Source organism: Linepithema humile, chromosome 7 (genome assembly GCF_040581485.1).
Source record: "Linepithema humile isolate Giens D197 chromosome 7, Lhum_UNIL_v1.0, whole genome shotgun sequence".
Lineage (NCBI taxonomy): Eukaryota > Metazoa > Arthropoda > Insecta > Hymenoptera > Formicidae > Linepithema > Linepithema humile.
The window spans coordinates 15372811-15385054 of NC_090134.1; the positions used below are offsets into that span (position 1 = coordinate 15372811).

The following is a 12244-nucleotide window of genomic DNA, read 5'->3' on the forward strand; positions in this document are numbered from 1 at the left end:
AAATCGACTTTTCCGTCAAGTGTATTAACTGATAAGGAACCGAAGGAACTAGTCTGATCTCTGTTTGTACGCGACTTATAAACACAATTGAGGACGCGGATCAACGAAATCGCTCTGCGCTCGAAATCGTGTAAAAATATCGTCTAAACGTCTCGAAGCATGAAAATTTTGAAAGTCGCAAAATTAATTTTTTTTAAACATAGGCTTGTAGAGAATGATGAGACGAAACTTTTTTCTATCTGCAGTTTTTTTGTTCGATGCTTATTTTTAATAATAAAAATAAAAAATTGAAAAATTTTTATTCCCAAATTCAATAAGATTTTAAGATATAAATCGTCGTAATTTTGCCAAATTTTGTTGAAATTGTTTAAAATTTGGTATATCTGCAAATGACACTACACTTGTAAATGACAAGAGTAAAAAGAGTATCTTGTCTGCAAATGACACCACACTTGTAAATGACAAGAGTAAAAAGAGTATCTTGTCTGCAAATGACACCGCACTTGTAAATGACAAGAGTAAAAAGAGTATCTTGTCTGCAAATGACACCGCACTTGTAAATGACAAGTGTAAAAAAAGTATTTTGTCTACAAATGACATCACATATGTATAAAAGAAATATATAGAAAGATTAATGAAATGTGGTATAATAGGGCTCCTGGCGAAGGTCCACTAAAAAAACCTAACGCGCCGTTAGTGGAACCTCGAAGGTGGTGCGGAAGACCACTATTAATAATACTATTATAATTACTAATAAATACTATTATAATTACTAATAATACATTATTTTTACAATATTTTAACAAGAGTACAATAAATCTGACTGCATTTATAATATATATTACCGTCTCCTCCACTCATCTCCATAGTACAGTAACTTTTGCTAATATGCAGTAGTTTAAAATAAATGATTAAAAATGGAATAAAATATAATATGGCATATGGAGCATATATCATAGATTGTTGGTGTGAAAATTTTAATTATCTTTTATATAGAAATAATTCGTCTACATTTGACACGTTAAAATGTACACCGATCTCAGATTGAGATACTAGAGTGTACGAAAATTAAGTACATTATTGATCTCACTATTCGGATTCTCCGAATGTACGAATAGAAAATTATTGAACGGGAGAAAAAATATCAGGACGCGAGTGACTAATTGTAAGTTGGGAAATAATTAAAAGTTTTACAGGTATGTAAAATCTTTCGAGTCGATAGACATAAATGCCAAAGCAAGCATGGCTAAACGAATAAGGCGAATGGCAAGAACATAGTATATGTTAAATTTACACTTTGTTGCAATATTGCAAAATAACTTCATTTTTCTATTGACAATAGCAAATCTGAATTATTTCAAAAATTGTTAGTTTTAACATATGCGAATATTATTAATAAATATAAACTATTATTTTTTAAGCAAAAAAAAGATTATTTGATAATTTACACTGTTAGAAACAAATGCGGAAAAAAGAAAAGAAAGTTGCGAGAAGCAAATCTCGAACACGGGATTTTTCATATTCCAGCCACATGCCTTAGAAACACTTACTTCTTAGCATTTATCGTCTGTTGCGTCGGCTCGGTGGAAGGGAGACGGCGTTCTCTTCCATTGGTCGACCGGGTCGAGCTCACACGGATAGGGTGACGTCATCGGTTCTCGGTTGTATTAGTGTGATGCCGCCGCTCGTTTCTGGCAGCATTGATTCAGAGGTGCCAGTTTTCCCCGGACTCCGTAGTACGAGACAGCAGTGTAGCCAGATTTGGTCTGGTTTTTCGCGCATGCGCGACGCGGCGAACGCAATGAAGTGTTTCAGTCTAGTAAAAAAAGTATACCATATGGTACCCGTTTATTTTAAAAAATTATTATTTTCTGAAAAATCAATAAAAAAATAAAGTATATTTACATTAATTTATATTTTCATATACATATACATATACTTTTTAAAAAACGCGTCAGCATTAGTACCTCATGAGTGACGTAGAAATCTATTGAAATATTTCCACTTAATAAATTTAAAAATAAAAATTTATTTTTAATAAATTTTAATAAATTTTTTAAAATTTTAATAAATAGGGAGAAGAATCTATTCATAATCAGATAGTGCCGCTCCTAACGCTCGGCGGCGCTGGCCCTAGCGGCTGCGGCGCACTGTTACGTGCCGTCACTTTCTATTTCCCTAAATTATCCTTTTTATTCGAACCTTCAAACCGTCTTCATCTTTACTTCTTCCGGACCCTAAACAAATGACCCTTCTATAATTGCAAAAACCGTAGGTTAGCCTAATCACTGTTCCTGTGCATAACGCGCACTTTCTCTTCAATAAAACCTTTTCTCTTCAATAAAACCTTTTTCTTCAATAAAACCTTTTCCTTCAATAAAACCTTTTTCTTCAATAAAACCTTCCACCTCTACGAATTTCCTAGAGCACTTGGAACGAAGATCCATCTCATCAGTTCAGTTCTCGATCGCAGCTCGAATAAGCAACACCTAATAAAAACTTTTCACAAACGTATCCAGATTTATTCAAAATTATCTATTACGTAGCTATACGCACGTAACAATTGGTGGCAGCGGTAGGATACTGTGCGTAAAAGTGCGAAAATTTTTGCTATAATTGAGCTGATTGCTGTAAGTTAAAATCAAGCGAAAGAAAGTTAGAGACCCGGAATTTGAGAAAATTTCGTAGCCAAGCAAGGTTATCAAAGTAGAAGAACCGAGGTCAATCATAACTTGGTGCTATCCTGACGAACTCAACGGGAGCACATTTCGATCAACCTGCTGAGATCCTGTCCGTCAACCGATAAAACCACGACGTGTAGTCTACAACCTACCCCAAAGAAAAAGGCACAAGGTCATCAGAACGCTCTTGGACGAGCACAGTAGCTAACGAAGAAAAAGGACGGCAACAACGAGACTCTGTGGACGGCCAGCACGAAAAAAGGTCAACCATCAATCTTACCTCATCATCAACTCATCTACGTCATCATTATCAATTCATTTACATCTACCAGCGGCGTGAAACCATCTCGTCATAGATATGCTGCGCATCGTACTTCTGTAAGTCTATGAATTTTGTAAACTTTAGAGACTGTTTAAGATTACAAGTTATAAGGCGAGAATTCCGCTTCGTACGAATCTTCTAGAATCCGTTAGCCTTTTTTTCGCCGCTGTTTATTTATTCTCAGCAAAGCGGCCTTCAAGCTGTTAGTTCGCATCCGTATAAGAAGTTGTCGAAAAACGATTAGTTTCACTTTTCTAACGCGTAATGCGATTGGCAGCTTGTTACCAATTCGCGGTGTCGATTGCTGATAGCAGTGTTGCGATATGGGACCGGTTGTATGCGCATGTGCGGCAATACGGCATCAGTACAGTGTCTCATACAAGTTAAACAAGGCACCGTTACCCCGCTACATTAAAAATATTTCTAAATTTTTTGAAATTGATTGAAATTTTCTACTTCTTGGTTTTTTAGCTGCTGGCTTCGTAGATTCCATGCTTGTAAATAAATAAATCTTACCTTATTTGTAGTCACCTAACCTTCTCATGTCAAAACGTCCCGCCATACAGTCAACACACAACATATAACGGCACTGGATCTCCATCACCGCACATGCGCAGAGCCGCACATGCGCATACAACCGGTCCCATATCGCAACACTGGCTGATAGGTAGATTTTCGGCGGCTAGCGTCGTTTATGTGCCGGTTGCTGCGTGCCTAACTAGAGTCCGAAATGAGAGAGCAGCGAACACGGACGTGCGACGCGAGTGAATCGCGACGACGCAAATCTTGTAACGCGAGCGAGTGAATGTTTTCGACGTCGAGATTGATCGCCGGGTTTTGTTCTTAATAAAGACTTATGAAACATACAAGGCGGATCTATCATTTACTAGCGCGAACCTGCCCGCGAAAGAACCGGCACAAATAAATATTTTCTTTCTGTTGCGGGAGAACGAAGGCTCTCGTACAGAGATACTAAAGCGCATTACGATACAGACAGTTCGGAAAGTAGTTTGTCGATTAGTTATATTAGCGATAATAATTCTGAACATAATTTCGTAATCTCAAATTTGGAAGTTGAAACAATCAATATGAACGATCAAACAGAAAATTTCTTACTCGCCGGAATATTAGTGTTCAATGATCAATACGATCATCGGTGAGCAAGAAGGGGAATAATCCTGTATAGAGGTGAGAAAATTTAACATAAAATGTATTACTATTTTTAATTTTAACAACGCATAAAATTCGAGTATGGATGTTTAAAAACAATAATTTTCTAAATTTTAAAGATAAACTAATTCGTTTGTTTTTGATTTTTCCAGTTCAGATCGATGGAGGAGAAGGAATGGAAAAAAATACGCAACAGTCGGCGGAAAATTAAGCCGAAGAAACTGAGGAGAACGACAAGATAGGAGTTTGTGAGGAGAGGAGACTGGAGAGAGAAGAGGAAAAAGAGGAGGAGGAGGAGGAAGCGCGGTATCCCGAGGTTGGTGCGCCGGAACAGATAGCGAATTATAACGGGGATAATTTTAATTATTTAGATTTAATAAGGGAAAACGTGCGTAAATTTAGAAATTTCGGTGTAGTAAGGAGAGAGGCTGGTTTTCGCCTTCGACCATTACCAGAGAAAAAGGAGGTTTACACGTGGTTAGAAAACGCGTTTCGCGAGCTTCACGCGTACGCGGTACTTCCCTGCGTTCCCGGTGATTACATCGGACTTAGTTTCGATTCCCCGAATCTTTCGCACGGGCCCGCGGGTATTTCGTTCCGGCCATCTCGTGATTTGACTCACAAAAATCTGGGACCTCGTGAGTTCGCTAGCTCAAAGCTCCGGGGGCTTGAGCGTAGCGCAGAAATTCAACATCCGAGTTTTCCGTGTCACTCCTACGGGTCGTGCGGGTAACGCGCTTGATATCGCGGGTAAACGCTCGATTTTAACGATATCCAACTCGGATAATCTGTGTTTTTTTCGCGCACTCATAACGGCGCAAATTTACAATGAGCGTGGTAATTTACGTACGGGTAGTCTACAAGAAAGATGGAACGCCGTGAGATACCGACATTCCGTTACAACGTGAGTTGGCGCGTGATTTAACGAGGAAAGTCGGTATTACAATTCCAGAAGAGGGTTGCGGCATTCGCGAAATCGAGCATTTCCAACAATATCTAGCCGCGGAAAACATCGCGATAATAGTTTATAAAACTTTTGGCTGCGGGGGTAAAGCCTTATTCGATGGAAATGCGATACTAGCCTCTCTACATCGCGAACCGTTCTCGTGTTTAAACCTATTACATCACGCTGATTTACGACATTACAGCGTTATTTTAAATATAAGAGCGCGCCGCGGGTAACCAAGGTTATTGCGTACCGTGTAACGTCGGTTACCGTAGCGATGTAGAGGGATACCGATGCTCAAATAAATGCCCTCGTTGTTACGCGGTATCCTCGTGCGAGCGATTCGACGCGGAGCGTATTTATTGCGAAAATTGTAATCGTAAATTTTTCAATTACACGTGTCTTGAGCATCATCGTGCGCAAAAATCATACGATGGACAATCGTCTCGTAGCGTTTGCAGCATCGTATGTTTTTGCGAAGAATGCGGTCGTTTAATCGAGCGTAATAGACAACACGAATGCGGTGTGACTTACTGTTTGACGTGTCGTTTTCCCCAGCCGTTGAATCATTTTTGTCACATGGTTTCTCTCCCTCGCAAAGCTAATTTCCGTACTAGCGACACGGAGCATGTTTTGGGAGAGAGGGGGAGAGCGTTTACAACAACAAAACACGAATGAGTGCGTACTTAAAACAGAAAGTCGCGTCGCATTCGTATTTTACGATTTCGAGACGCGACAGGAAACACTTCAAGCCACGAGTGTAAATATTCACGTGCCTACACTTTGCGTCGCGCAACAGATTTGCGAAACGTGTGCCGAGATAGACGATATTTCGGTGCGCTGTCGCTGGTGTGGTATTCGTGAATACATATTTCGTCGTGATCCTGTAAAGGAGTTTGTAGATTTCGCGATACGTCCGACTAAATATTTTAAACACATAATTTGTATAGCTCATAACGCGATAAGCAATCGATGCGTAATTTATCCTATGTTATATAGTTCAGAGCGGAACCGTATTAGAACCGCGGGTAATCTTAAACGGAACGAAAATAGTAGAACTAACAGTGGGACATACGAAATTTATCGATAGTATTAATTATATGCCGATTATCGGAGTTACCAAAGGCTTTCGGCCTGACGAATACTTCGGACAAAGGCATTTTTCCGCATTTATTTAATACTAACGATAATCAGTCATATGTCGATTTTAGCGTGACACGCGGAAATGATTCGTACGAATTACGTGTTTGATTTTGAATGCGAGATATTGCGTTACTGTCGCAACGACGTGAATATTCTAAAACGCGCGTGTATGTCTTTCAGAAAGATTTTCTTGAAGTGCGGGGGCGTGTGTCCGTTCGAGGAATGCACAACCATCGCTTCCACGTGTATGAGGGTTTTTAGAAAAAACTTTCTACGTGAAAGAGCAATTGAAAAGAGCTCGGACATAGCATCACCCACGCAGGACGCACTCGAGAATATCGTCTGCAAGACGGCACGCTAGTCGATAGTTATTACGAGTCGGTGAAAAACGGTATAACGCACTATCACGTGTTGCAATTCCACGTGTTGTTTTTGGCACGGTTGTCCGTCGTGTTTTAAGATTAATCGCGATAGGGAACTAGCGGTAAACAACGAACACAGGGATACGATTGATTTGCGTTATGAGCGTACCAACGCATCGCAACATATCGTCTTCGAAGACGGGGGTACACGGTGATAGAGAAGTGGGAATGCGCCTTTGATCGCGAAATGATGGAAAATGCGCGAATTTTTACAGAATCACCCGATGATAGAGATTGAGCCGCTTAACCCGCACGATGCGTTCTACGGTGGACGTACGGGGAATATCATGACGCGGTACGAGATTACGGGTACGGAGAAAATACGTTACGTGGATGTATGTTCTTTGTACCCGTACGTATTGAAGACCGAAGTTTTCCCGATCGGACCCCGCAGTGTACGTCGCAGAGGAATGTTCGACTCTAATCGGCATAGGTCCGTGTTACAATTTTGATTTCGTCGAAGGTCTCGTGCGTTGCAGAGTACTCCCTCCGAGCGATCTCTTTCACCCTGTATTACCCTATCGCGTGCGTGGAAAGCTGCTATTCGCGGTGTGTCGCAGTTGTTGCGAAACATTTTCATGATGAATGTACTCACGAGCCGACCGAGCGAGAATTCGAGGGTACGTGGGTATCGCTCGAATTGCGCAAAGCCATCGACAAAGGTTATCTCGTAACGAGGATTTGTGAGATTTGACAATACATCACAGTTCGCTACGATCCCGATACACAGCAGAATGGATTATTCACGGAATACATAAATACATTTTTAAAATTGAAACAAGAAGCCAGCGGATGGCCGAACGAGTGCGAGGATGACGTGTCTAAAGAACAATATCTTCGCGACTACGAAAAAACCGAAGGTGTCGTTCTCGATAAGCAAAACATCGCGAAAAATCCTGATTTGCGCTCGGTCGCAAAGCTATGTTTAAATTCTTTTTGGGGGAAATTTGGTCAACGATTTAACCTACCGAATACCGAGATCGTAAAAACTCAACAGCGTTTAGCGAGTTTACTCACGAGTCCTCAGCATGAGATAATCGAAATATTACCCGTGAACGACGAAGTAATGTATGTTTCGTGGCGACTGCGAAAAGAGCTGGACGTACCCTTGCTTCTTACCAACGTAGTTATAGCGGCTTACACGTCAAAAGTCGAAAAATAAAGTTTCTCTTTAGGAAATTTGAACTATAAGGTTGGACAGACTGATATTTCAAACACATAACGGCTAGAGCTCTATATATAGAGTCTGGCCACTCGATTAGTTTTGGAAAAACATGGCGGCGGTATATGCATAGACGCATCTTGTGTTTACCATATTTATGGAATAAAACTTTCATTGACTACACCTTATTCGACTACAAATTGATAGTATTAATAAAAGCAGAGTGAAGCCTATAAAAGTAAGTACAATTATTTGGTATATGGTTTTTAAATTAAAATATCTAAGAATAATGATATTATAAAAAAGTAGGATTTGTCATAAAAATTGTAATTCTAACCTTACATTGTTTTTAATAGTTTTATTTACAATAAGTTTTATTTATAATAAGTTTTATTTAAATGAGTTTTATTTATTATTGTAATACAAACATTATTGTGATACTGAATATATAAGTAATAATAATATGTACTGTAATGATATGATTTTAAGTATTATTAGTTAATTTTTCTTTATTTTTCAATTAAAAATTTCTAGAAAAGAATAATATTAATTGTTATTAATTTTTTTGTTCTATTTCTTTTCAAATTATTATACTTTCTATAAGAATTCCTATTGGTTCCGCCATGTTTTTCCAAACTTTGTTTCGACCAATAAAAATAAACACAAGCGTGGCCAGACTCTATAGCCGAGAGCACAAGCTTTTACATAAAGCATAACGCATAAGCATAAGGAAATTGATTGGTCTATATATAAGCATAAGCAAATGCATAAGGAAATGGACCAATCAATTTCCTTATGCTTATGCGTTATGCTTTATGCAAAAGTCTGTGCTCCGGCCATATATATAGGGACTCTAATAACGGCATAGGTTGCGTTCCGTTTTGCGCATAGCACGCATCGTTCGCATCGCTAATGCTTAGCGCATTGGCTGCGTTTCGTTTCATTATGCGCATGATACATGCTTTGAAACGGAACGATATTGAACGCATTAGAAGTGGAAAATCAAAATGGATTCCACAATAAATTGCGCTATCAATGTGACAATGTTTTTAATTGATAAAATGAGTGACAGTAATAGTAGTGAATCATCAATGACTCTTCCATTATGACTCTTCCTATTTTGACACTTTTTACAATATCGCTATCAATCGCCATATGCAATTACGCAATCGCATGGAACGCATAAGCCGAGAGCACAAGCTTTTACATAAAGCATAACGCATAAGCATAAGGAAATTGATTGGTCTATATATAAGCATAAGCAAATGCATAAGGAAATGGACCAATCAATTTCCTTATGCTTATGCGTTATGCTTTATGCAAAAGTCTGTGCTCCGGCCAATAAGCTGCTGCAACTCAAATTTGAGGTAGCTGATGCGTGTATTATGCGCTGCAGGTGGTGGGGATCTAGGGAATTCTAAGCGCTGTTCATGCGCGCATTGAGTGAAACGGAACGTTTTCTATGTAATTCGTGCGCATAATGTGCGAAACGGAACGCAACCATAGTTAGAAAGGGTCTATTGGTATCACAGATATCTATATTATAACTAGATCGCTAACTTGCTTTAAATACATAGCCCCAAAATCTATGTACTAAACTTTCGCGCATGCGTAACATTGGTAGACAGCGTAGACAGTAATCATTGGTTGATGTTATGTATAATCTGTACACATATAAGTATGAAACTTGTATATATAATATTATAATAAAATTTTAAAGTAATATGCAACTTTTCTCATCTTTTAAGTAAAAAATTAGCTCCTAAAAATAAAATAATGTAAAAAATATTCTTAAAATATGCAGTATATTGAAAAACAGACAAAATCAAAAATGTTTATAGTAAAGATATATAATTTTTAAGATAAAAAGTTAAATATTTAAAACAATTATTTTAGCTATATTTAGTTAGCAATGTTTACACAATTATAAAGTAATAATGCAATTTTAAAAGAAATTTAATAAAGATTTAATATCTTTATATAAAAAAAAACATTTGTTAAAAAAAAAACAATATATATTTTAATAAAAAATAAATAAATAAATAAATATATATATATATATATATATTAGTATACACACACAAATATAGCAAACTTATTTAACAGTAGGCACACAAGACAGGATATAGGTATAATATATTGAACAGGATATATGTTATGTATAACATTCATCTCTAATTACATAATAAACTCTAGGTTTTAATATTTGTCTCTTTACGTTGTACACTTTTAGTTAAAGCTTTATTTTTTTTCCTTTAAAGTTCTATGTTTTTTTTTCATTCAGCTTTGTTTTTATTAATAATTATATGAAACATGTTTGCTTGTTGTTCTAATCGTTTTTCTTGTGATATTTCTAAATCTGTTATATTGTGTTGTAACATTTTATTTTGTACTTTTAACTTCTCACAATTTATATCTGTAATATATTAAAAATAATTAAATAATTATAAAATGTATAATTTTAATACATAATAAATAATAACTATTACAAAATTGTTTTTAAATTACAAAAAATTTGTACATACATTTTGATATCACAGAAAAAACACTTTGTTCCTTATCAATAAGCATATCGTTTTGATTAATTTCTTCTTTATTATTTTGACTGTTTGTTGCTGTTTGTTCCTCATCAATGAGCATATCGTTTTGATTAATTTCTTCTTTATTATTTTGACTGTTTGTTGTTGTTTGTTCCTCATCAATGAACATATTATTCTGATTAGTCACTACTCTTTCTTTATCATTTTGATTGTTTGTCGTTGTTCGTTCTTCATTAATAATAGGCAGGTCTTTATTATTATCTATAATAAATATTTATATTATTTTGTTTATTACTGAATGTAATGTATGCTTAGTATACTTAATAATAAATAAAAAATTTTAATACATAAAATAATGTTACTCACTTTCGTTAATTTCATCTGCTTTAGCTAACAATTGGACAATATTTTTATGTACATGTTGAGTTGGGAATGTATCAGGTTTTAAAAAATTTTTGCCAACATGCTTTGTATGATTAAAATAATCATTATTTGTAAAATGTAAACTACATATTCTTGCATTTAAAAAAGAAACTAAATCCTCTCTTCCAGCAGCCGCAATCCAATAATGGAAATATTTTTCATTTGACGATGGAAATCTAAAATTATATTATTAGAACACATTTAATTTCTAAAAGTAAATAGTATAAAAAGTTTTGGCCAAAAAATATTGTACATTTATATTATTAATGTTATAAAACAAATAAATCTTAACTTAAATATTAAAAATTATATAAATACTCTCTACAATACTAAAAATAATAAAAACTTTGGTTATTTAAATTAAACTCTTTAATTAATCTAAAAGATTAATACTTACCTATGAAATGTTATACGTAAATGTTTCTTCCAAGAACTTTTGCATCCTTTCACACTACAAACTGTAGGCATTTTGTACAAATTAAAATCTGTCTAAAATTTATAACCTGTTTATAATAACTAACCTCACACGAGTAATAGTCAACAGTCATGCGCCATACTACTTTTCTACCAACGTTACGCATGCGCGACCATCGTAATACATGGTTTTCGGGAACCAATTTTATGTACAACATCAATGGAAGTTAGCGATCTAGTTATAATATAGATATCTGTGATTGGTATACCTAGCGGTTATAATCTAGTGCTAAAGTGACCCTCGCACGAATAACACTTGGAGCGCACGAGAGAGAAAAATAACGTAATATTCAAAAATTGGTGAAAATTCGTACAGTTCATCTTTTTTAATTCTGTATGATGGAGTCTTCTGTTGAAAGTAGAATATTATTATATATTACACAAACAATAATAATTTATATATAAATTAATACTTTAACAATATTTGGAACAAAAAAGTCTGAAAAATTACATGCGAACGTTCAGAAAAATAGAAAAAAAGATATAAGTTCTGCAGAGTTCTGCAACAAACTTTAATTAAAATTGTAGGTTATATAATTGATTAATAAAAGAAACAAAAACCAGCTGCTACTAGCTGCTACTATGGTTTTGATGTAAGTTTTTATAAAAATAATTACAAATACGCGTTAATAAAGTATGTTAAAAGATGCATGCATTTTTCATTTAAAAAAAAAACTTGTAAAATATTTTTTAATTAACATAATATGTATTAAAATAAACTGTTTTTTTACATAAAAATTAGAAATATATACAGGGTGTCCTATTTTAAATAATACATTTTGATATCTTCTATAACACATTATTTTGACTCTAACATTAATTATTTTTAAATATTTTTTTAATTTTTGCGAAAATTTAATATTTCAGAATCTGCTGATGAAATAATTGGTTTATTGAGAGAGGAAATTTTTAAGCTAATAAAAGAGAACTTAAATGATAATGCGACTGTAGCGTATAAAAA

At 35.4% G+C, this 12244-nt stretch overlaps 1 protein-coding gene and 1 long non-coding RNA gene across 2 annotated transcripts; one reads left to right on the forward strand and one right to left on the reverse strand.

The window, feature by feature from the left end:
- Window positions 1-1990: 1990 nt before the first annotated feature.
- Window positions 1991-9364, forward strand: LOC137001258 (uncharacterized). The gene is made up of 2 exons (XR_010891337.1): window positions 1991-4191; window positions 4326-9364. It is a non-coding gene; the product is annotated as an uncharacterized lncRNA (long non-coding RNA).
- Window positions 9365-9999: 635 nt separating this feature from the next.
- LOC137001256 (THAP domain-containing protein 3-like) lies at window positions 10000-11359 on the reverse strand. Its single transcript, XM_067359811.1, has 4 exons — window positions 11207-11359; window positions 10753-10985; window positions 10372-10647; window positions 10000-10262 (listed from the first exon to the last, which is right to left on the reverse strand). Exons 1-4 carry the CDS (start codon window positions 11275-11277, stop codon window positions 10123-10125), a joined length of 720 nt encoding a protein of 239 aa, XP_067215912.1. The 5' UTR covers window positions 11278-11359; the 3' UTR covers window positions 10000-10122.
- Window positions 11360-12244: the final 885 nt, after the last annotated feature.